Source organism: Blastocystis hominis (assembly GCF_000151665.1).
Source record: "Blastocystis hominis, Singapore isolate B (sub-type 7) whole genome shotgun sequence assembly, scaffold_2".
Classification (NCBI taxonomy): Eukaryota; class Bigyra; order Opalinata; family Blastocystidae; genus Blastocystis; species Blastocystis hominis.
In genome coordinates, this window is record NW_013171827.1 from 416,542 (window position 1) to 439,139 (window position 22,598).

The 22,598-nt window shown below is 50.7% G+C and overlaps 8 protein-coding genes; 5 read left to right on the forward strand and 3 right to left on the reverse strand.

The window, feature by feature from the left end:
* Positions 1-1,678: 1,678 nt before the first annotated feature.
* On the forward strand, positions 1,679-5,874 carry GSBLH_T00002586001 (uncharacterized protein; the record flags this gene model as incomplete). XM_013041057.1 has 5 exons in its annotated part: positions 1,679-1,855; positions 1,887-1,990; positions 2,028-2,203; positions 2,295-4,371; positions 4,841-5,874. 5 exons carry the CDS (start codon positions 1,679-1,681, stop codon positions 5,850-5,852), a joined length of 3,546 nt encoding a protein of 1,181 aa, XP_012896511.1. The 3' UTR covers positions 5,853-5,874.
* Positions 5,875-5,901: 27 nt separating this feature from the next.
* GSBLH_T00002587001 (uncharacterized protein) lies at positions 5,902-7,103 on the reverse strand (the record flags this gene model as incomplete). XM_013041058.1 has 4 exons in its annotated part: positions 5,902-6,253; positions 6,284-6,494; positions 6,526-6,771; positions 6,807-7,103. 4 exons carry the CDS (start codon positions 7,101-7,103, stop codon positions 5,928-5,930), a joined length of 1,080 nt encoding a protein of 359 aa, XP_012896512.1. The 3' UTR covers positions 5,902-5,927.
* Positions 7,104-7,107: 4 nt separating this feature from the next.
* GSBLH_T00002588001 (uncharacterized protein) lies at positions 7,108-8,459 on the forward strand (the record flags this gene model as incomplete). XM_013041059.1 has 7 exons in its annotated part: positions 7,108-7,530; positions 7,561-7,611; positions 7,641-7,791; positions 7,824-7,879; positions 7,911-8,096; positions 8,125-8,203; positions 8,236-8,459. The coding sequence occupies exons 1-7, from the start codon at positions 7,504-7,506 to the stop codon at positions 8,457-8,459; spliced, it is 774 nt and encodes a 257-aa protein (XP_012896513.1). The 5' UTR covers positions 7,108-7,503.
* Positions 8,460-8,470: 11 nt separating this feature from the next.
* On the forward strand, positions 8,471-8,915 carry GSBLH_T00002589001 (uncharacterized protein). XM_013041060.1 has 5 exons: positions 8,471-8,510; positions 8,540-8,587; positions 8,620-8,697; positions 8,745-8,789; positions 8,821-8,915. Exons 1-5 carry the CDS (start codon positions 8,490-8,492, stop codon positions 8,884-8,886), a joined length of 258 nt encoding a protein of 85 aa, XP_012896514.1. The 5' UTR covers positions 8,471-8,489; the 3' UTR covers positions 8,887-8,915.
* A 3,775-nt stretch (positions 8,916-12,690) lies between these two features.
* On the forward strand, positions 12,691-13,725 carry GSBLH_T00006451001 (uncharacterized protein; the record flags this gene model as incomplete). Its single annotated transcript, XM_013041061.1, has 3 exons — positions 12,691-12,785; positions 12,812-13,641; positions 13,694-13,725. 3 exons carry the CDS (start codon positions 12,691-12,693, stop codon positions 13,723-13,725), a joined length of 957 nt encoding a protein of 318 aa, XP_012896515.1.
* A 932-nt stretch (positions 13,726-14,657) lies between these two features.
* On the forward strand, positions 14,658-16,139 carry GSBLH_T00006452001 (uncharacterized protein; the record flags this gene model as incomplete). Its single annotated transcript, XM_013041062.1, has 1 exon — positions 14,658-16,139. One exon carries the CDS (start codon positions 14,658-14,660, stop codon positions 16,137-16,139), a length of 1,482 nt encoding a protein of 493 aa, XP_012896516.1.
* A 182-nt stretch (positions 16,140-16,321) lies between these two features.
* Positions 16,322-18,156, reverse strand: GSBLH_T00002590001 (uncharacterized protein; the record flags this gene model as incomplete). XM_013041063.1 has 9 exons in its annotated part: positions 17,946-18,156; positions 17,828-17,910; positions 17,680-17,798; positions 17,573-17,651; positions 17,014-17,542; positions 16,834-16,980; positions 16,690-16,802; positions 16,593-16,660; positions 16,322-16,564 (listed from the first exon to the last, which is right to left on the reverse strand). The coding sequence occupies exons 1-9, from the start codon at positions 18,023-18,025 to the stop codon at positions 16,322-16,324; spliced, it is 1,461 nt and encodes a 486-aa protein (XP_012896517.1). The 5' UTR covers positions 18,026-18,156.
* A 1,380-nt stretch (positions 18,157-19,536) lies between these two features.
* On the reverse strand, positions 19,537-21,746 carry GSBLH_T00006453001 (uncharacterized protein; the record flags this gene model as incomplete). Its single annotated transcript, XM_013041064.1, has 2 exons — positions 19,537-19,647; positions 19,689-21,746. The coding sequence occupies 2 exons, from the start codon at positions 21,744-21,746 to the stop codon at positions 19,537-19,539; spliced, it is 2,169 nt and encodes a 722-aa protein (XP_012896518.1).
* Between the last annotated feature and the right edge of the window lie 852 nt (positions 21,747-22,598).

Here is a 22,598-nt window from a genome sequence, read left to right on the forward strand (position 1 = left end):
CACACTCCTTACCGTCATTCATTGGTCATTTCAATAGTATCCAAATATCGATTTGCTCTTTTTCTTCTTTACAACGGAGACTGTTTTAGTTTTTTCCACTTCTTGTATAAACAGTTGAATAAGTGAAATGGGTAAAATACCGAAAGTGAATGATATGACTGATACAATCTCGATTGTTTCAATGTTCGTAGAAAGGGTTGTTTTGCACTTGAAATATCACTAACTAAATTATTGACGATTCAATTAGATTGTGAAACAAAAATTACCATAATTTTGAAGGATACGCAGTATGATTGACTGAATGATTTGAATGATGATCGTCTTTTTTCCACTCCTCAACAGTACTCTCGAAGTCTTCTTTCTATTCACATTATCACCCTATTACTATTATTACTACTTTAAATACTCTATTATTGTTATCGGAGTGGAAGTGTGTGATGTTAACTGCTTCATTTCGAATCTGTTACAAATTTACACAAAGCTATCAGTATTCTATTTCCATCATTGATTTGGACACATCCCATTTGTTCACTGTTTTCGATTAATATTCATTTCTACTCCTGCTATTATGATTCTTGTAATTCTCTATCTAATAATCAATAGCCATTTTTACAAGAGAGAGAATAACCGATAATGGATCATACCTACTAATATCGCACTCTATCCTGTATTTTATTTTATACATACCTTATGATATAGATTTCTCTACAAACAACTCCCCTATTCAAACAATGATTCACATTGTTCGCACTTCCGAAAATCCATGTATCGTTATTAACACATCAAGATATCGATTGAAATCTAATGCTGACTCGACGAGTTTAATAAACACACTATTCTATCGCTAGTTCTTTCCTTCTTTTTTCCCTACTACAACAAACAAACAAACAAGGAATCTATTCTTCTTTGTGAATATTTGCTTCTTTTCACCCCGTTTATCATAAAACTCAGTACTAACTAGCGTATTATTTTACAAATCGACTCTGATAGTTCAAACTAGTATTACAAAGTGAATCCACACAAACTATCGACCTTTCATCAATACCCACATACGGTTAGAAATAGACAGAAGAGAGAAACGCATTGTTTTCGAAATCTCTCACAGAGTTGCTCAATATTCTATTCCACAATCTTCTCTCTTTTGTTAGTGCACAATTAGAATCGTAATTTACACCAAATTCAAGTTCTTGATATTCCCTTACACTCTCTTACCCTATCAAGCTCATTTTCATTTCTCTGTATCTTAGATGACTGCCCACCTCCAAAACTTCAACCCTTCCTGTTCATTTTCCTTCTCAAACTCTCGAATTGATATTACCAGGTTTTCGGAAATCACACTTCAAAAGAACGCAAAGCCGCCCAAACCAAACCACCAACACAAAATGACTCTGTCCTCAATCACCGCTTGTTCTCAACCTCCAATCACCCAACTCTACTAACCACACCCTTCCATGGTTTCGTTTATCGATAAATCACATAAGAGGATAAATGGGGAATCCATGAATGAATGAAACTCCCCAAACGTAGAAACTCATATAGATTTACCTGTTCCTCTATATATTGTAGCTGAACAATAATGCTGTCAAGATTATTGCGTATTACAGCGCCTATTGCTGCAAGGTCTTGTGCCTTTAATACTACTGCTGCTACAAAGGCTGTTTTTGGCCGTTCGCTGTCTATGCGTGTTGCTTGCGATGGTAACGAGGCAGCAGCTGCGTCTGCTTATAACGTCTCTGAAACAGCCATCATTTTTCCTATCACACCCTCATCCCCTATGGGAGAGCATTGCGATAACTGGTCGGTTCAGGGACGGAAGAATATCTTTGGACAGCCTGTGCGCGTCGTTGAAATGCAGGTAGGCCTCGTTTGACTGCTTCTATCGTTAGTCTGAGGCGGGTGCTATGGGAGCCCTTCATGGTGCTCTGGTGGGAGGTGCTTTAGGTACCACGTTCTCCTCCTCGCAAGGTTTGATGCTTATGATTCCGGATATGTACGTTTTTGGTGATGCTGGCGGTTCTCATGATTAGGCTGAAAGTTGCCGGTGAACTGCTCCCCGGAGTCCTTCACGTGGCCAGCCGTTCGGTTGCGAAGCAAACTGGCTGTCTGTACTGCGATTACAGTGATGTGTTCACGACTCGCGGAGTTTGTGGTTTCTCTGTCCCCTCACCCCTAGACCGGCTTCAGCTACCTGTCCTCTCACTCTGTGCAGGAGGCTCTGGACAACATTCATCCTTGGTGGCGTCATATTGCTAAGCGTCAGCGTCTTCCTCTGTATGTTGTGTACTAGATCGTAGGTAGTCTGGAGAGCAGCTACCCGATGCTTCACTTCTTCGATGGTTTCCGCACCTCCCACGAAGTGGCTTCGATCGAGATGATAACCCCGGACGAGGTGAAGAAGATCTACCCGTTCGACAAGGCTCTGGAGTTCAAGAAGCGCGGATTGAACCCCACGCATCCCGAATGCATGGGTGTCGTGGAGGGTGGCGATACTTGGATGCAGCATGCTCTCGCCAACGGCCCTCTGCTCGCCAAGATCCCTGATAACGTGCAGGCGGCGATGGACAAGGTGGCGAGCATCACGGGTCGTCAGTACCATCTGTTCGACTATGTGGGCGCTCCCGACGCGGATCGTGTGATCGTGGTGATGGGCGCCTCGGCGAGTACCGTGGAGGAGACGGTGAACTATCTGAACCAGCACGGCGAGAAGGTGGGTGTGATGAAGGTGCATCTGTGGCGCCCGTTCTCGCTGAAGCACTTCACTGCTGCGCTGCCGAAGACGGTTTCGAGCATCTGCGTGCTGGACAAGACGCGCGAGGATGGCGCGTACGGAGAGCCGCTGTACGAGGATGTGTGCGCCGTGGTGAACGACATGGACCGCAAGATCAAGGTGGTGGGCGGCCGCTTCGGTATTGGAGGCAAGCAGTTCACGCCCACGATGGCGAAGGCGGCGTTCGATAACCTGAAGGCGGAGAAGCCGAAGAACCGGTTCTCGCTGGGTATCGTGGACGATGTGTGCCACAGCGATCTGCCTCTGGGTCCGAAGATCCACGTGGGAGGAGAGAACACAAAGCAGTGCATTCTGTACGGACTGGGCTCCGACGGAACGGTGGGCGCCACGCAGGAGGCCGTGAAGCTGATCGTGGACAACACCAAGCTGAACGCGCAGGCCTATTTCGGCTTCGATGCGCACAAGTCGGGCGGTCTGACGGTGACGCATCTGCGATTCGGTCCGGAGAAGATCACATCGGAGTACAACATCGAGAACGCGGACTACGTGGGTTGCCATACCAGCGGGTACGTGCACAAGTACGACATGCTGAGCACCATCAAGGAGGGCGGAACCTTCGTGCTGAACGCGCCCTGGAAGACGGTGGAGGAGCTGGACGCCAATCTGCCGCCCGCCATGAAGCACCAGATCGCGGAGAAGAAGGTGAAGCTGTACGTGATCGACGCGACGTCGGTGGCGCAGAAGGTGGGACTGCGTCAGCGCATCAACATGGTGATGCAGGCGGTGTTCTTCAAGCTGTCGAAGGTGCTGCCCGAGGACCAGGCCACCAAGCTGATCGCCGACAACATCCGCACCCGCTACGCGAAGAAGGGCGAGGAAGTGGTGAACATGAACATCACCGCCATGGAGCAGGCCGGAAAGGAGCTGGTGGAGATCGACTATCCTTCCTCCTGGATCGACTACAAGATGGAGCCGCTGCACAAGTTCCCTCCCAACGCGACGGACGCCTACAAGAACCTGCAGTACCACGTGGCCATGATCACTGGAGACCAGCTGCCCGTGTCTGCGTTCATTCCGGGCGGTCGCCAGGAGACGGACACTGCGCAGTTCGAGAAGCGCGGCATGGCTACGATCGTACCGGTGTGGAACAAGGACACCTGCACGCAGTGCAACCAGTGCGCGAGCATCTGCCCGCACTCCGTGATTCGTCCCTTCCTGATGGACGCGGAGGAGACCAAGAAGGCGCCCGCCAGCTTCACGTATCTCCCCGCCGTGGGCGACGAGCTGAAGGGTCTGAACTTCACGATCCAGGCTTCGCCGCTGGACTGCACGGGCTGCGAGGTGTGCGCGACTGTGTGCCCTACGGAGTCGCTGAAGATGGAGCCTCTGACGAAGGTCTCTGCGGTGCAGAGCAAGAACTGGGACTTCGCGATGACGCTGACGAACAAGGGCCATCTGGTGGACAAGACCACGGTGAAGGGACTGGCCTTCCAGGAGCCCATGCTCGAGTTCAACGGAGCCTGCGCTGGATGCGGAGAAATGACGGTGGTGAAGATGCTGACGCAGCTGTTCGGAGATCGCATTTCGTTCGCGGATGCCATGGGATGCACGATGGTGTCTCTGGGAGGCACTGGAGTCGTACCGTAAGTAGTGTGATTTGATTTGATGTGATGTAAATTGAATTGGGATGGGTGTTTGATTCGCTGGCTCACGGGATGAAAATGAGGTCCGTGTTTCTGAGAGGAGACTCGTTGACGTGACCTTAACCTTTTCTGATGGCTTTGAGTGAATCAATGAATCAATGAATCAATGAATCAATGATTGGAAGGAAGGAAGAGTGATGTAAACGTTGTCCGTGTTTCGTCTGAGAGGAGACTCGCTGACGTGAAAACCAACGATTCTGACGTTCCTTCGTTGCTCGATGGATGCGAGGATGAAATGCAAATCCATCTTTCGTCTGAGAGGAGACTCGATGACGTGGCGTTGCTTTCTGAGATCCGAGATCCGAGATCCAAGATCCGTCCATCTCGCACAGCATTCCAAGAGAAATTTCAGCATGAATCATTGCTCTTGAACCCTTGCTGTGTTGAACCCTCTCTCACCTCCCTCTAGCTTCACTCGCAATCAGCGTGGTCACGGACCCACTTGGGGCTGCTCCATGTTCGAGGATAACGCCGAGTACGGCTACGGTATCTACAAGTCGCAGGTGGTTCGTCGCAACAAGCTGACCTCCGCTGTCGAGGCCGCCCTCGCCTCCTCTGCGCCTTCCCCCGCTCTGAAGGCCGCTCTGCAGAAGTGGTACGACGGTCGCCAGGACCCCGATGTGTCCATTGCCTGCTACGACGAGCTTCTCCCCTTGCTGGAGAAGGAGAAGAGCAAGCCTGAGATCAAGGCGGTGGCGGACTACCAGGACATGCTCCCCAAGGCCACGACCTGGATCCTGGGAGGCGATGGCTGGGCCTACGATATCGGCTTCGGCGGTCTGGACCACGTCATGGCTTCGGGCGACGACATCAAGTGTCTGGTCGTGGACACGGAGATGTACGCTAACACGGGAGGCCAGCAGTCGAAGGCCACGCAGATGTCCGCGGTGGCGAAGTTCGCTGCGGGCGGCAAGCGTCTGATGAAGAAGGATCTGGGCAAGCACATGATGGGCTACAAGAACGTGTACGTGGCGTCGATCGCGGTGGGTGCGGACCCGCGCCAGGCCATCAAGGCGCTGATCGAGGCGCAGACGTACAACGGACCGGCCATCGTGATCTCCTACTCGCCCTGCCAGCAGCACGGATTCCCGAGCAAGCTGGGAATGAGCCACCTGGCCGAGGAGGAGCAGCGCGCGGTGGAGTGCGGCTACTGGCCGCTGTACCGCTACGATCCGCGCCGCGCGGAGAAGGGCGAGAACCCGTTCCAGCTGGATTTCAAGAAGCTGAAGGGCAAGGTCAGCGACTACCTCGCCGGACAGAACCGGTACAACATCCTCGAGAGACAGCAGCCCGCCGTGGCCGAGGAGCTGCACAAACAGCTGCAGGAGGAGATCGAGAAGAGACACGCCGAGCGCGTGCGCATGGCGATGTCGGACAAGCAGTTGTGGAAGGAGCTGAACAAGGTGTACGGAAAGAAGTAATAATGTAACTATGTTAATCACTGTCGTGTTTGTTGTTCTCAAAGAGCCAAGTAAACGACCTAGGAACTACGACTCTCATTCTTCGGGCTCTCTCTGCTTTCGAGCCACGGTTTCCTTCTTCTCCTTCTCCTTCCTCAGAATCTTCAGCGCCTTTATCTTGCGGACCTGCATCTTGTCCACCTCCTGCTTGGTCATATGCAGCCGTCCAATCTTCTCGCCGAACACATTCTGCGTCACGTTCTTCACCTTGGGAGGCTTGGTCACCTTCGGCTGGATCAGCGAGAGCTTCTTCAGCTCCGTCGTGTTCTCGTGCACGCGTCGGATCTCAAAGTCGATCGACGGACCCATCAGCTCGAGATCCACGCGCGGAATCACGCCGCCCACTCGCTTCAACTCGGTCGCTACCCGTGAATTCGCGCTTTCTCACCCACAATACACGCGGAACAGCACCACAGGCTTCTCTTGCGTCTCATCGCCGATCGCCGTCACGGAAATAACGTAGCTGAGTCCTGTGAGGTTGACGGTGTCCACTTCCACGCCCCGGAAGAAGTCAAGAATCAGATTCTTCAGCAACATATGTCGCTCCGAATATTGCCACAAATCGCTCTGGAACAGGAACATGGGCTTCTGACCGACCTGACTCTACATGGAATGCGGAGAAAAAAGAGAGAACCTTCATTGATTTGAACGAGTCGATTGATTTGTAGTCCAGCACTCCCAGCTCGATCATATCGAGAATTTGATAGTTAAAAAAGCGTCCCATGACGAGGTTGTTCGGACGTTTCTTCGAGTGGCTGGCAACCATAAACAAACTGCAGTCGTTCTTCTTTGATAAAAATTCGAGCGAATCCACTGCATCAAACGGACGAATATCGTTCTTCCTTGAAAGTGACTTAAAAAAGGGTTTCTTCAAACGAGCCTATGGAAGCTAAACGAGACAATAGAGATACATACCAAATCTTTCATTACATTGAGTGTTCGTTGGTTGGCCGTGGTTGAGCGAATGAACATAGCCGACTTGGGATTCTCGTTGATTTTCGGTTCAGCACGCTTCAAAGCACGTCGCACTACTCCTCGCTGCCTCTTTGTCTTGGGAGCGCTAGACGCGGGTTTTGTCGCCGAAGCTGTAGCAGCCTCTTTCTTTTTCCCCTTTTCAGTTGCCATTCCACTTTGATGGAGAGAAATAACTATTTTTTGTGTGGTTAGCTCACTTTTTGCTTCCTTTGATTTATCGAAAATGCTTGCTTGCATGAGAAATTTCAACTTCGCGAATACGACACGTATTGTGTTTGGAAAAGGCCAGATCGCAAAGTTGCCGAAGTTGATTCCTTCTGGCAAAAAGATCTTGATGACCTATGGAGGCGGTAGTATTAAGCGCAACGGAGTCTACCAGCAAGTGATGACTGCTTTGCAAGGATACGATGTTACAGAGTTTGGCGGAATTGAAGCGAATCCCGATTTCGACACTGCTATTAAGGCGGTAGACATTGTGAAGAAGATTGGTGTGGATGATTGTTTCCTGCTGGCAGTAGGCGGCGGTTCTGTTGCTGATGGAACGAAATTCATCGCTGCCGCTTCAAAGTACACCAAGACAGCGGATCCATGGGATATGGTGAAGTCTGGCGGAAAGGGCATTGAAAGCGCTGTTCCAATGGGTTGTGTTATGACTCTTCCTGCTGTTCGTGCTAGTGCCTGGCGTAATTCATAGACGGGTTCGGAGAGCAACAACGGAGCTGTGCTGTCGCGCAGAAGCTGCAACGTAAATCCTTCCCTTTTTCTTTCATGAAGGCAAAATACGCGTTCAACTCCAACCTCCTCTTCCCTCAGTTCTCCATCCTCGATCCCGAGACCACCATGTCTCTTCCAACCCGCCAGACCGCCAACGGCGTGGTCGACTCATTCGTTCACGTCTGCGAGCAATATCTCACCGTGTGTCTGAGTATTACTTCCGATTCTTTTCACGACTCTCAGATGCTGACGTGCAGGATCGCTACGCAGAGGCTCTTCTCAACGTCCTCATCGACAATGTCCCTCTCTCTCTCTCTTTCTTCATCTTAGGGCAAGCTCGTGATGGCCAATCCTCACTCCTACATCGCTCGCAGCAACATCATGTGGGCCGCGACGCAGGCTCTGAACAAATGGCTTTCGCAAGGCGTGATCGTGGATTGGGCGACGCATATGATCGGCCACGAACTCACTGCCTATCTCGGAATGGACCACGCGCGCACGCTCGCTTGCATTCAGGTAGAATTGACAGGGATGTAGCACGTAGCCGCGCGTTCTGCGCTTCCAATTCGACGCGAAGATGCAGAAATTGGCGCAGATGGGAGTGCGCGTGTTCGGAATTTCGAGTAAGCGATGAGCGTTCAGGGATCGAGAGTAGAGGGAACCGTGCCCGAGATCGCCATGCAGACGATCGAGAAGATTGAGGACTTTTACGAGAACGTGATGGGCGTGCCGACGCATATTTGCCAGTACAAAGTGGATCAGAACAAGGATTGGATTGGTGAGGTCGTGAAGAAGTTCAAGGAGAATAATGTCGTTTTAGGAGAGAATAAGAGAATTACTCCCGAGATTGTGGGACGTCTCATTGAAGATAGTTACTAATTCTTTCTCTTGGAGTCTTGTGTTTGTTTTATGAGTTCGGATAATAGCACGGTACGAATAGACTGTAGTTTTGAGAATAGATCCTTGTTATCCAGGAACTGGCGCAACTGGCGTCCAATTTGAGAGAAGTTGCATTCTTTCTCGGTCGCATCACTCATAGACGTCCGATATCATAGAGAAGTTAAATAACCGTGTGGTTGAACTCAATCAAAGTATGAGAAAGCTAGAACGTTGCTATGTATGTATATATTTATTTATAAAGTTTAAAACTCTCTGACGCTGTAGGGAGATCTGACACTTCCCTTTCAAGTTTCGGTGTATGAACATAGTGTTTGAATTTGTCCCTTCATTCACTGCACAGATTCAAAACAACGCGTCTTCCATCACGAACAAGACGGAAAGCATCCAGACGTCACCCCTTCAGTAGCCAGTTTTGTAACATTTTCTTGTCCTTTTTGCTTTTTTGATGGAAAACACACAGGAAACACCAACGCAGACAGATAGATATCAAAAAAAGGTACTTCTCGTTTATTTGTATAAGTTGCTAGTTTTCCGAGCTTGCTGATAGAAAACGATTATTTCCTTACAGTAAGAATTCCCATCGAATATCATCAAGTAGAATACGACTCTGACACAGAAAATGACGGTGATGTGTCTTGGAAAGCGAGACTTAAAGAGTTTGAGCCTCATTCAGTATATCGTAACCATACATATCCTAAGTCAGGAGGTCGACTCGGGAATTGTTATTTGCTCTGGGGAGACGAGCTGAAACATGACTATTTTCCCTTTGTAGCCATTGTGGGTCCCGACTGGAAAATGCTTTTTATGACGCTGAGTCTGCCTTTGATTGTTCTTCTATGTTATGTTGGATACTCACTCACTCTGCAAGTATATGAGTTTTGGGGATTTGTCTCCGCAGTTGCTGTGTGTTTGCTAAGCGAGTTTTTCTTTTTGATGACGACAATGAGTAATCCTGGAATTGTGTTTCGAGGCATGCGTCCTACCACTGAAGATAATCCTGTGCAATGCGGTATGCGATTTCGGTTGCTTTTAATTGATATAGAGGAGTGCCATTGCGATCGAGTCTCCTTTCGTGTCCATCATTGCTATCGTTGTAATTTATGCCACTATAAGGTGGGAAATGGAGACAGGAATGAATCGTAGTTGGATCACCATTGTATTTGGATGGGAAAGTGCATTGCTGTAAACAACCTCAGGTTTTTCTGGTTATCTCTGGTTTTCCTCTATGTCTGTGCTATATGCTGTATGGCGATTCCCTTTATAATGAGGAACTTGTAAAATTCGGATTTATCGCTGTTTGTTTTCAGTCATTAGTTCTCGTATGAATGTTCGAGTGATTTTGGAGACTCTATCAAATGGAAGGTCTTCTTCTAATCAAATTAGAGAGGCCCTCGTGTCTGTTATGAGTTTACCGTATCAGGGTTCGTTTTAAATATCAAGTTTCATAATTATGTAGAGCACGAGAAGAAGAATTATGAGGCATTAATGAGGTGCTGTAGACTCATTCTCATGAAAGATGAACTGAAATACCTTCAAATATATGTCATAGGAGCAATGACGCAACTCCTAGTTATGCGTAATAGCTTTCGTTCGATTATTATCTGAAGAAACGGCAATTCCTGAAGACTTGAACGATACTTTAGTTCCGATTGTCGTGAATATTTTGGAATCAGAGCTAAATGCAGAAGACCATACGGGAATCCTGACTTGTCTGACTTGCGTTTCCTCTCTTTGCGTTTACAGTATTATTCTTTTTATTTTGTTTCTCTCTAGTTCACCAGTGTTCCCAGCTATGCAACAACGAGATGTTTTCTCTTCTTTCTCGTGTTACGGATCTCTACTTCGATGACCTCGTGATTATGCAGCAAGTTTCCACGATTACCATGTTTTTCGCGGGTCTGGAAGGCTGGGAATCCTCTCTCATGGACAGTGGCCTCATCCAAAAGATCACCTCGTTCACGTATTCCGTCTGCCAGGATCCAATTCCCTCGATTTCTCTGTCCAGTTCTGTGTATCCACTCGTCTCCATCACTCGCAATCTCAGTCTCTCGCGTCGAATCATCGCTCGGTTCTCACGAATAGCCTCAGGCATCGACTTCATCTTCCGCTATCACTTGCTTTCGTGCATCAAAGACGTGTACATCCATTGTCGAGGAACGAACAATCTCTCCGATCTCGTCTGTCGCATTCTCCTCCGCCTCACCGCCACGAGTCGCTTCGATTTTTTTCTTTTCTCTTAGAAGAGAACTGCGAATCGATGTTCAAAGAGGGCGGAATCGGGCTTCTCTTCGCCGTAGCGAAATCCTGCGTGGGAAACGAGGAAACCATCCGCATGTGCATGCAAGTTCTGCGCGTGATCGCGTTTATGGGAAGTAGTTTTTCTATTTGCCTCTCAATTAGGCGACGAAGTCTCGCTGCTACTCGAGCAAAACCTCTTTCTTCTCATGGAAATGGTGTTCAAATCGCACCCACTCTCGTCGTCCGTGCTGCTTCACAGTCTTTGCTGCATGATTTACGTTCTGAAATCGCATGGTACGCTTCTCTCCTCGCCTTCATTTGCTTCAGCGATCGATTTGGATGACTTGCTGGACACCCACGTCATCCAAACCATCGCTGTGATCCTCGAGCGCCATCGCGAGCCCCGCTTGCTCCGCGTTTCCTACATTCTGCTCTACAACATTCTAATGAAGGCGAAAGAGAGTACTTTTCGTTCCTGGCGTCCATCGCAGCGGTGAATCAGCGCGTTCACAAAGAAATCATAGCCCATCAAATCATCCATCTCTCCGTTTTCGTCATTCAGTTCATCTCGATCACCTCCGAAGCGCTCGTTTCCCTTCTCAACTTCCTCATCCTCGCCTGCAAAGACAGTACTGCGCTCTCTTTTGTTTCTTCCTGACCTCCAGTCAACATCCGTCGTTTGCTTTATTCCCTCAACATCATCACCATCATCTTCAAATTCATTCGCATCCAGAACGTTCCGCTCAACGTCCAGGAGCTCTGCATCGCGCTTCTCTCGCGTCTCGCCGCTCTGCAGCCCTGTCGCGAAGTCATCGTGGAGCAGGGCGGGATCGCGACGCTGCTTTCCTTCATTCACGACAACACAGAAGAATCGATTTGCGTGTTTTGCGGATTGTCGTGCATCGGATATCTCACTTATCATAGTTTTTTTAGTATGGCGGAATGAATGGAAGATGTGGAGGTCTGCGAGCAGCTCCGCGAGATGGATGCGATGCGGCTGATCGTGTATTGCTGCGTGAAATATGTGGAACGGCACGATAAAGGAATCGTGATGCAGGTGCTGGGAATCATCTCCAGTATGTTCGGAGTGCTAAGCACGAGGAAAAGCCAAGGTGGAAATAACGATGGATTGGGACTGTAGAGCGGCTGGTTGTCTCATTGCTCGTGAATGATGTGATTCCGCTGCTTGACAAGCTGATGATGATTTACCTTCGAGATGAGCGGATCATTTACCAGTGTGTTTCGTCTCTGGCCGTTTTGTCGTTTACGCTGGAGGGCCGAACCTATCTGAAGAACACAGTTGATATTATAGATCACTTGCAGCGCATCCTTGCGTTCTATGAAGATAATGATGATATCGCCAATCTAACGACGATTACTCTCACGAACCTGGGTTGTGCTGTGTCTTAGTTCATTGTTTGTTTTATTCAGTACGGTCAGTTTTTTTCTGAAACATGAGCAAGACGCTGACGGTATCTTGGGGAGGAATCTTTGATGGATATGCCTCTCAAAAAGTGAAAGTCTCTGGCGATGATGAAGAGCTCGTAATTCCTTTTAATGAACCTCATGAAAGCATGTACTTGACTTGCAAATGTAAAAATAATGCATTAAATGGCATAGGGCACATTTTTTGCAATGGAGAATGTTTGGCAGATCTTACTTTTGAGAATGATAAGCTTCAGCGGTCCTTATAAGATTTACTATAATGGAAAAGTGACTTCTTGCGGAACTCTTCAATTAGGAAAGCGAGAAGGCGAAACAACAGAGTACTGTGATGGCGTAGTCACTTTTAAAGGGTCGTACATGAATAATCGGCGTGAAGGAGAGGCAAAGGAATTTGATATTCACGGCTTTCCAATCTATGCTGGGAAATACAAGCGAGGAGTGAGGATTACCACTGATTATTTTGTATCGTATAACGCTGTAACATACAAGTGCCATCTCTTGGATTCAACTCTGCTTCGTGGTCAATATGATCCCTACACGAGCCAGTTTCACGGCTACTGTGTCGAAGTCGATTTTAACAACAATCCAATTCAGCTTTCCTACTATCAAAACGGTGATCCTGTATGTCAGCTTCGTTTATACAATAGCGGTAACATGATGGAATTCAACCAGAACCATTCTGTTGTGTACGTTGGTTCCTATGCTAACAATCCTGGCTTGTGGTATCCTCGTGAAGGATTTGGATTTGAATTGTGTCACTCTGTTCCTGTGTATAGTGGAAACTTCCACAATGATGCTCGTGAAGGAGAAGGTCGTGCGTATTACATAAACGGCTCTCTTTTATACGATGGAATGTGGAAGAATGGGCAGATATCGGGTCAAGGAGTTTGCTATTGTGAAGATGGCTCGATTTTTGGAGAAGGAGAATGGGAAGAGAACTCGCGACAAGAAGCAGACGGAACATTTGCTGATTTGAATCGTGCGATAAAGGAGGATCGGGATTTGAAAGACATCATGTTGCACTCCATATCGTTTTGTCTTCGTGGAGAAAAGTTGCAATCGATGGCGGATGTTTACAAACTGGACACGATAAAGAGAGTGAAGAGTCGTGAATGTATCGAAATCGAACCCATTTTGGAGGATAGTTTGGGAGTGGGATCGAATCCGATCAGTTCCATCGAGGTGGGCATTGAGGTGCTTTATTCGTTTTTGAACGAAGAGAATTTCTGCCAAGATTCGTCCGTTGTGAACACTCTTGCCCATGAGAATCAGAACAATGGAACGCAATCGATGGCGAGCGTGGATCCAAAAACTTCCAATCGATTGTCTACGAAGAATCCTCCTCCGGAACCCCCTGCTTCCGACGCGAACAACGAGAATGAGCGCTTGTCGCTCGTGTTGTCTTCGATTGAGAGCATTCCCAAGCCTGGAGATTCTTCTTTGGTCTCCATCTCGACAATCCGAGGACTTCTCTTCAGTAAGGACGCGAAGCCGCTCTATCCCTCGACGATTCCGGAAGTTCCGGAAAGAGACGAGCAAGTGGTGGTTCGTGTGCCGATGAAGAAGACTGCTGTCGTCGATGGCAGCCGATCGTCGGTTATTTTGCGATCGACGAAGCCAGTCCTCACCGAAGAAGGAACCCCGAAGTCGGACGAAACGCCGACGTCGAATGAATCGCCAACGTCGAATGAATCGCCAACGTCGAATGAAACGCCGAAGTTGGAGCGATCTGTTTCTTCTGCATCGCAAAAACTTGGATTGAGTGGGGTCGCTGCGACGCTGTCGACGTCTGCCTTCAGCAAGATTCCAGAAATCCGAGCCAGTACTTCCTTCCAGTTTACGGGCATCGATCAATTCCCCAAAATCGATGGAGCCTCGTTGTATGATTCCACTGCTGAATCGCAAGGCGAGCCGAATCCGATTTCCAATTCTGCTCGATCGCAAGTCGTGAATGAGCAGCTTCCTCCTCCTCCTCCTCCTCCAGTGGCGAATGAGCCGCCTCCAATGGAGCCAAAATACTCAACTCACTTCCCTCTGGTCAATGAACCGCCTCCTCCAATGGTGAGCGAGCTGCCTCCCATCCAACCCAAGTATTCGACCCACTTCTCTGCTACAACCCAGCCTCCGAAAGTGGAAACGGGGAACTCGATTCATTCATCTACTATAAACAAGCCTCCGAAAGTGGAAACGGGGAACCTGATTCCTCCTCCGCCTGCTGCTTTGAGACAAACGAGCACCGAAGCGATTCCTCTCTATATCCCTCCTCTTAACCAGAATCGAGATTCCACTCCTGCGTTCCCTTTCGTTTCAACCGTCAAATTGCCGAAGGAAGCAAACGACCAACCCGTGCCATTGCCTTTGCCTTTGCCTTCCCAGTACCCAACTCCATCCAATGAACCTAGTCAATCAATGCCTTCTTCTACTGTTGCTTCTGCTTCTTCTTTTTCTTCTTCTTCTTCTGCTGCTGCTACTGCTGTTCCACAAAACAAACCAATGAGCCCAATCCAGCCAAACCAAAGCGGCAGCTTGCCATTCGCCCGCTCCACTCAATCTGCGAGTCAACTCCAACAATCGAAAGGATTAACGAACTCGTTATCGAACTCATCCCTCCGCAGATCGACCTCCTCGTCCAAAAGAGGCGTCAAAGGCCAGAAAGTCGACACAGAGCGAGATCTCATCTATACAGGAACGTTTATCGATGGCAAACTGCACGACAAGGGCGAGGTCCGAACGCTTTCCTCCAACGCCTTACTTGAACAAGGAACTTTCCGGGACGGATGTTTGGTCAATGGATCGATTTACAACCCCCACACAAACGCAATCATCAGCAGAGGAATGTACAAAGACGGAAAGCTCCACGGCCACGGCATTCTTTACTACGCTAACGGGCAGAAATACTGCGAGGGCGTTTTTTCGAACGAGAAGCCCCACGGGAAAGTGGTTTTCTATTGGGAATCGGGGAAGATGATGTTCAACGGGACGATCATCGACGACCAGCTCTGCGACTTGTGCAAATACTACAACGAAAACGGCGTTTTAACCAAAGAGGTGGAGTATGAGAATGGAAAAGAGCGATCGATTGCCACCTACGCGATGGGTCGCTGCACGTGCAAAGCCTTCATGCAGAACGGAAAGCGCGAAGGACCCGGCCAGGAATGGGATCTGGCGGGGCATCTCGTGTTCAAAGGGCAGTACCACGACAATCTGCAGTATTCTGGAGTGTATTACAGCTATTCAATGCGAGGCATGGAGGTGATCGGCTACGTTCTGACCCTAAAAGAGGGAGTTCCCGATCCCACCGTGCAGATTTTTGCGACTCCCAACTTGGAAGCGATGGCGATCGACGAGTCGTGGCGCTGCGTGTACGTCGGAGGATGGAGCTGCATCAACAACAACCTCAACATGATCCAGAAGGCCGGGAACGGCGCGCTGTATCTGCCAGACGGGCGAATTCTCGATGGGCAGTGGCAGAGCGATCGGATCCCGCCGGAGACCTTCGCCACCGTCTACGCGCCCGAAGTGCCCGAGCGGTTCCCGCAGCGGAAGAAGGCGTGGTATGTCGGGAATGTGTGGCTGGACGACAGCATGTCGGTGCTGCAGCCGACGCTGTATTACCACGGCCGCGGCCGGTTTTACTTCCCGGACAAGAGCTACTTCGAGGGTCAGTGGAATCGAGGCGTGTTGGAGAGCTATTCGTGCATCTTCTGGGAGAACGGGAAGGTGAAATACCAGGGCCAGATCAAGCAGTACGACCTGAACGATCCGAGCTGCATCCACGAATATCTCCCTGTGGGCCTCGTTCGGTATTATCCGCTGAGTCAGAACCTGATCGTGGAGGGGCAGTTCGACGACCATTACAACTGCATCAACAACCCGATCACGCTGTACAGGCTCGATGGATCGCAGATTTGCCAGCAGAACGCGGACTACTCGATGGAGCCAGACAATTACAATGTGCGATATGTCAATTTTTGATGTTCATTCCCTGTTTGTTCCTATCATTCGTCATCGTGTTTGTTCCTTTCCTTTCCTTTCTCATCGTGTTTGTTCCTTTCCTTTCCTTTCTCATCGTGTTTGTTCATATATTATCCTTCCTCATCGTGGTTCTCTCTCCCCACTCTCTTTATTCCAACAAACACTCCCAGCTACCACGTTCCTCACTTCAAATACTCCTCCTTGAAGAACTCCACCACGCGATCGCAGTCCTCGTACGTCGTCAGATACCCCAGCGAGATCCTCACTCCGCCCGCCATCACTCCGTTCACCACCGTCAGCGCCGACTGATGCACGCACTCGTTCGAGAAGCACTGATGCTCCCGAATCTGCTTGATCACCATCTCCTCCGACAGTCCCAGCGACGCGTACGCCGCTCCGGGGTTGCAGTGCCATCCAGCGCGCAGCTAGCTCGCAGTTTCTGCCCAAACCTACGTGGATTCGGTGCTGCGCGGCCGCTTTTTCCACCTCGGCGAACGAAACCAGCGAGCCGCTCGGGTCCACTGCGATGCACCGCGAATCAATCGCCTACGCACGTTCACCGTCACGATGGGGCCCTGCAGTCCCGCGGGAGTGTCGTGGTTGCCGTAGATGCGAAGGAGAGGCGATCCGTTGGAATGACGCAGTGCGCGCAGTTTGGACGCGCTGTGTGTGATGCGGAATGAGCATTGCGTACAGATAGCGTGTCACAATCATTGTGTGCGTGTTCACCGCATTAATTCCTCCGACTTCTTTGATCGCCTCGAACCCGGGAATAATACTCAAAATCCCCATGAAATTTGGAGTTCCGTCTTCGAACCGGCGGGAAATCGAGCTTGGCACACTATTATAAAATAGTCCGGATTTGTGGAATTACCGATGATCCCCCGATTTTGTGACCGTCTGCAACACGCTCCCTCCTCCATAGTACACCTTGTTCAGCACATGAGCGCTCTGTTTTCGAACCAGAAGCGCTCCGAGTCCCGTGGGGAAGCCAAACATTTTATAGAAGGACATCACGACGAAATCAGCGGGGAATTCTGTCAAGTTGAGATCGTGCGTCGGAACGTATGCAGCGGCATCGAGGAGGACGTACCAGTTCCCCTGGCAGTGGAATCGGTTCTTTCCTTGGATCTGCGTGATCCAATGCAAAGGGAAAATTTTCCCAGAAAAATTCTCTTCCAGAGGAAACGCGAAGAGATTGTTCACGGGATCCGAGTCCGTTGGCGAGGACTCGGAGGCTTGACATTCCTGCTCGATGTCAGTGCTGCTCACAACATGAAAAGTGGCTCCGTTGTGCAGAGCGATCTCGCGAATGCCTAAGACCGAGTTGTGATTCTCGCGCAGATAGTAGAAGTGGGACTTCTTGGACCAGGAGAACGTTTCTCCGATGAGATGCAGGCCAGCTAGAGGTGATGAACTCATTGCATGCAGACCTGTTGCTCCGGAGGTGAATACTACTTCGTAGTCGTCGCTGGTCGTGTGAAACCATTCAAGAATGGCCTGACGAGCTTTCTAGATTCGAGGAGGACAGAAAACCGACATCCACTTCGATTTCAGAGTTCTTACTTGCAGGGCTATTGCTGTGTGTATTTCCAAACGGAATATTCTTAATAAGGTCAAACGTTTTTTTGATTTGGGAATCTCGGTGTTGGCCAGCACCTTTATAAAATCCGTGTCAGCAACAATACCAGTATAGTCCATGTATGTGGAATCCTTAAAGCGCGAAAAGTCTTCTCTTCGAATTTTCTCTAGAAGTCCGTTGTAGCCATATCTAGGTGAGAAAGGAAGAACAAAAAGAACACATACCCACTCTCATCCACATAAATCTTACGAAAGCTACTTCGCGAGGCGGGACTTACTAGAAAAACATCTTTTTCAGATTTCATTCCACCCCACTGTCGAAGCGACTACAAAAATAGCGATTATGGAGCACGTACTGCAATTTCGCAAGCTCCCATAACCATCAAGAGTACAGAACAAACAGCAAGCAGCGCAAATTCCATTATTCCAGAAATCATAAAATTCTTTGAAAAAATTCTGTAAATCTGTTTTCTAACAAACAATCTGTCATACCACAAACAACACACACTACAACTAGGCAAAACGGCTCGCATTCAGCTTCTTATACCACTCCTGCATCTGTCCGATCTGTTCCTTGACCACCTTTCCCATCTCCTCCGAATGCACCTCCAGCTTCTTCATACTCACCGAATGATCGCTCTTCATCTCATCGAGCAGCAGCTTGAACGTCTCTATCTGCTGCGTCAGTCGCACATAGCGGTCCGAGCAGGTCCCTGCGTCGGCCAGCACGCGTTCCTTCAGTCGCTTTTCGTCTTCGCGCAGCACTTCCAGCTCCAGCATCATGCTTCCGTCGTCCGTCTGCTTCGTCCGGAAGAACCCGCGCGACTTCCCCGCGTTGCCTCGCGCCGCTCCGTCCTCTTCGGGCGTCGTCACCGCGCTGAGCTGCGTCTTGACGAGCGACAACTCCGCGAGGAAGGCCTGCTGGCGACCGTCCCAGTCCTCCTGCAGCACGGCGATCTGCGAGCTCACCATGCGCTGGGAGCTCTTGACCTCGCGGAGGGAGGTGGCGAGGACCTCGACGTTGGTTTGGAGCGCCGAGACGTCGGAGACGAGCTTGGGCTGCGTGATGGAGGAGGAGGAGAGGAGATCGATGCGCGTTTCGAGGGAGGAAAGCTGGGATTGGAGCTGGGAAAGCGAGGAAGAGGACGAAGAGGAAGATGAAGAAGAAGAAGAAGAAGAGGATGAAGATTGCTGCTGAGCGGTGGAGACTAGATGCTGAGCGGCGTCCAGATTGGATTTCATTGTCTCCATCGATTCATTCAGCTCGTCGTGCAGCGCACACACTTTCTTCACCTCGTCTTTCATCGATTCCACTTCGCGATTCATTGCAGACAGACAATTCGACGCTGAGTCCGAAGTCGATTTCAAAAGATCCATCGATTCTTTCTTCATTCGCTCCATTTCATTCAGCATTTCGCTCGACGACGTCGTCGAATTTTTCATTTCGTTGTTCATCGACTCCACTTCGCCGCGGATTTCGTCCACATCCGATCGCAGCGAGTCCAAATCCTTCCAATTCGCCATCGCCGATTCCACGTCGCTGCGCAGTCCGTTCAATTCGTCGATGTTTTGTCGCATCGATTCGATGATTTCTTTCGTTTCGTCCACTCCGTTCATGGTTTGCTGCATGGTGGAAATCTGCAGATTGGTTTGTTTGGCGTTGTCCAAATCGATCTGTAGATTGGAAAGGTCCTGTCGAATGGCCTCGAGATCGTTCTGCACGTCGTTCCGCAATTCATCGATCTGAGTGATGGTTTGTTTCATTGAATTCAATTCGTTTTTCACATCATCAATGGTTTCAATTTTCTGCTTCAATTCATTCACTTCCGTTTTGGTTTGACCCAATTCGCTGATTTCTCGATTCATTTCCTCCACGCTGCTCTTCAGTTCCTCCACTTCCTTCGCGTTCTCCTTCGCGCTCTCCAGACTTTCCTTCGCCTCGCTTCCCTGCCGCTCCAATTCGCCCACCTTTTCGTTCATTTCCTGCACTTCGCTCTTCACTCCATCCACCGCCTCAAACAGATTATTCACTCCACTATTCACATCCTCCATTCCGCTCTTCAAGATCTCGATCTCGTCCTTCACCGCCGCCATCTCGCACGTCGCTTCGCTCTTTCCGCTCTCCACGCTCGCCGCCACTTCCTGCGTTTCTTTCTTCACGCTCTCCACTTCGCTCTGCAGCTCGTCCACGCGCTTCGACGTCGCTTCTGCACGCTTCGCCGTGTCTTCGATCAGCGTCCGCAGCGGGTCCAACGCGGACATCGCGATCGTGTCCGACTGCGCCGAGCTCATCATCGACTTCACCGCCGAATCGGCGATCGACTTCGCCGAGCTCGCGAGCGATTCAGCCGAGCTCGCTCTGCGATTTGCTTCGGCCGCTTCTTCCTTCCATTCCGCGGCTTCGGCTCGGCTCTTTTCGAGCTGGCTTTCCAGCGCCGCGATGCTCTCCAGCGCGGAGGCAGCGCTCGACGCAGCGTTCTGCGCCTGCTGGCTCAGATTCTGCACGGCGACGCTCTGCTCTTCGGCCAGTCCGTTCGCAGCCATCGCGGTCTGCTCGACCTGCGTGAGCTGGTTGTCCATATCGTTCACAGCGTCGGTGATCGACGTGATCTGCTTGATGATGTCGTCCACCGTGGGCAGGACCGAATCCAAGTTCGACTGCAGCGTCTCGATCGCCGCTTGGGCGTCCGCTTCGCTCGCTTGCTGCGCCGAAGACACCGCCTGCAGCTGGTTTTGAAGCGTCTCGACGGCTTCCTGCGCGATTTGGAGTTCGCTCGCCGTGCCGTTGAACGCGTCGCGGAGCTGCGATGCGTCATTCCGGACCTCTTCGAGCTGGCTCACCGCGTTCTCCGCCGTCTGCTTGGCCTCCTCAGCCGCCGCGTTGAGTCCATTCAGCTGGCTCTCCAACGCATCGGACCGTTGCTCCTCGGCCAAGACGCGCTTCTGCAGCTCCTCCATCTGTCCATACGCCGATTCTGCGATCTGCTTTGCGTCCGACACGCCGCTCTGCAGCTCCTCCACTGCGCTCGACACGCCGCTAACGGACTGTTTCGTCGCCGAGACGTCCTCCTCCACGCCTTCCAACGCCTTCGAGAGCGACTCCGTCTTCTGCTTCGCCTCGTCCGCCTGACTCATCGCCTGCGAGACGCCTTCGGTAGCGGCGGAGCACTGCGATTTGACCTGGTTCAGCTGCGTGCTGAGCAGACGGAGCTCGGCGGCGAGCTGCTCGTTCGAAGCGGAGGCGGATTGGGAGCCCTCAGCGGTGATGCGAGAGACTTCATCGAGCATCGCCGTGACGGACTCGGATGTCTTCAGCACCTCGTCGGCGTTGCGATTGCATTCCGCCGTGCTGCGAGCACACTCCTCGGCGTATTGTTGAGCGGCGTCCAGATTGGATTTCATTGTCTCCATCGATTCATTCAGCTCGTCGTGCAGCGCGCACACTTTCTTCACCTCGTCTTTCATCGATTCCACTTCGCGATTCATTGCAGACAGACAATTCGACGCCGAGTCCGACGTCGATTTCAAAAGATCCATCGATTCTTTCTTCATTCGCTCCATTTCATTCAGCATTTCGCTCGACGACGTCGTCGAATTTTTCATTTCGTTGTTCATCGATTCCACTTCGCCGCGGATTTCGTCCACATCCGATCGCAGCGAGTCCAAATCCTTCCAATTCGCCATCGCCGATTCCACGTCGCTGCGCAGTCCGTTCAATTCGTCGATGTTTTGTCGCATCGATTCGATGATTTCTTTCGTTTCGTCCACTCCGTTCATGGTTTGCTGCATGGTGGAAATCTGCAGATTGGTTTGTTTGGCGTTGTCCAAATCGATCTGTAGATTGGAAAGGTCCTGTCGAATGGCCTCGAGATCGTTCTGCACGTCGTTCCGCAATTCATCGATCTGAGTAATGGACTGCTGAGCGATCTGCACGTCGTTCCGCAGCTCATCGATCTCCGCCAGATCGTTCTTCAGCGCCGCGATGTCTTTTCGCATCGCCTCCATCGTCTGCGCGGTGCCTTCCATTCCGCCCAGCGTCAGCTGCAGCGTCTGCACGTCTCTCTTCACGTCGTCGATCGAGTCCACCGCTCTCTGTATGCTCCGCATGTCTCTCTTCACGTCGTCCACCGCACCCACCGTCTGCTGCAGACTCTCCACGTCTCTCTTCACGTCCTCGATCGCATCCGCCGCCCCCTGCACCGCCTGCAGATCGTTCCGCACCTGCTCGATCTCGCTCCAGTCCTCCCTCAGCGCCGCCACCTCGCCCTGCAGCGCCTGCACGTCCAGCTTCACCAGCTCCATCTCGCCTTCCTCGTTTCTTCCTCCTTGCTCTCGACTCGCTTCTTCCTCCTGACTCTGCTTCACTTCCTCCACCGTCTGCTTCACTCCCTCCACGCACGACTCCAGCCGCTCCGCCCTCTCCTTCACGTCCTCCAGCTCGCTCAATCTGCTCTGCACCGACTGCTCCAACGCTCCCAAGCGACTCTCCACATCGTTCGCCATCGCTGTCTCCATCTCCAAGCTCTTCAGTCGCGTGTCCAGCTCCGCCAGCCGCTCTTCGCTCGCCGACTCGCTTCCCAACCCGCTCGGTTTCTGCGCAGCGACATGCATTTCCACCGCACTCAGCTTCTGCGTAAGTCGCTTCTCGCAGTCGTTGATCATTCCGGTGGCGAGCGTTTTGTTCTCCGCGACCTCCTCTTTGAGATACATCAGCGACGTCATGAGCGACGCGGTGTCTTCGTCCGGCAATTGGTCGACTGGCTGATTCGGTAAGGAGTCCAAGCGATCATAAATATCCTCCGTGTCCGTCTTCAGATTGCCGATATCGCGCTGGATCGTCTGCATCCGCGCCGACATGACGGCGATCTGCTTCGTGAC

Bases quoted from the DNA above. Each gene is read 5' to 3' on its own strand.
- GSBLH_T00002589001 (XM_013041060.1), top strand. From the start codon at position 8,490: ATGAGTTCGGATAATAGCACG. The intron at 8,698-8,744 runs GTATGTATATAT...CTGACGCTGTAG, and splicing joins GAAAGCTAGAACGTTGCTAT to GGAGATCTGACACTTCCCTT. The intron at 8,790-8,820 runs GTTTGAATTTGT...TTCACTGCACAG, and splicing joins TTTCGGTGTATGAACATAGT to ATTCAAAACAACGCGTCTTC.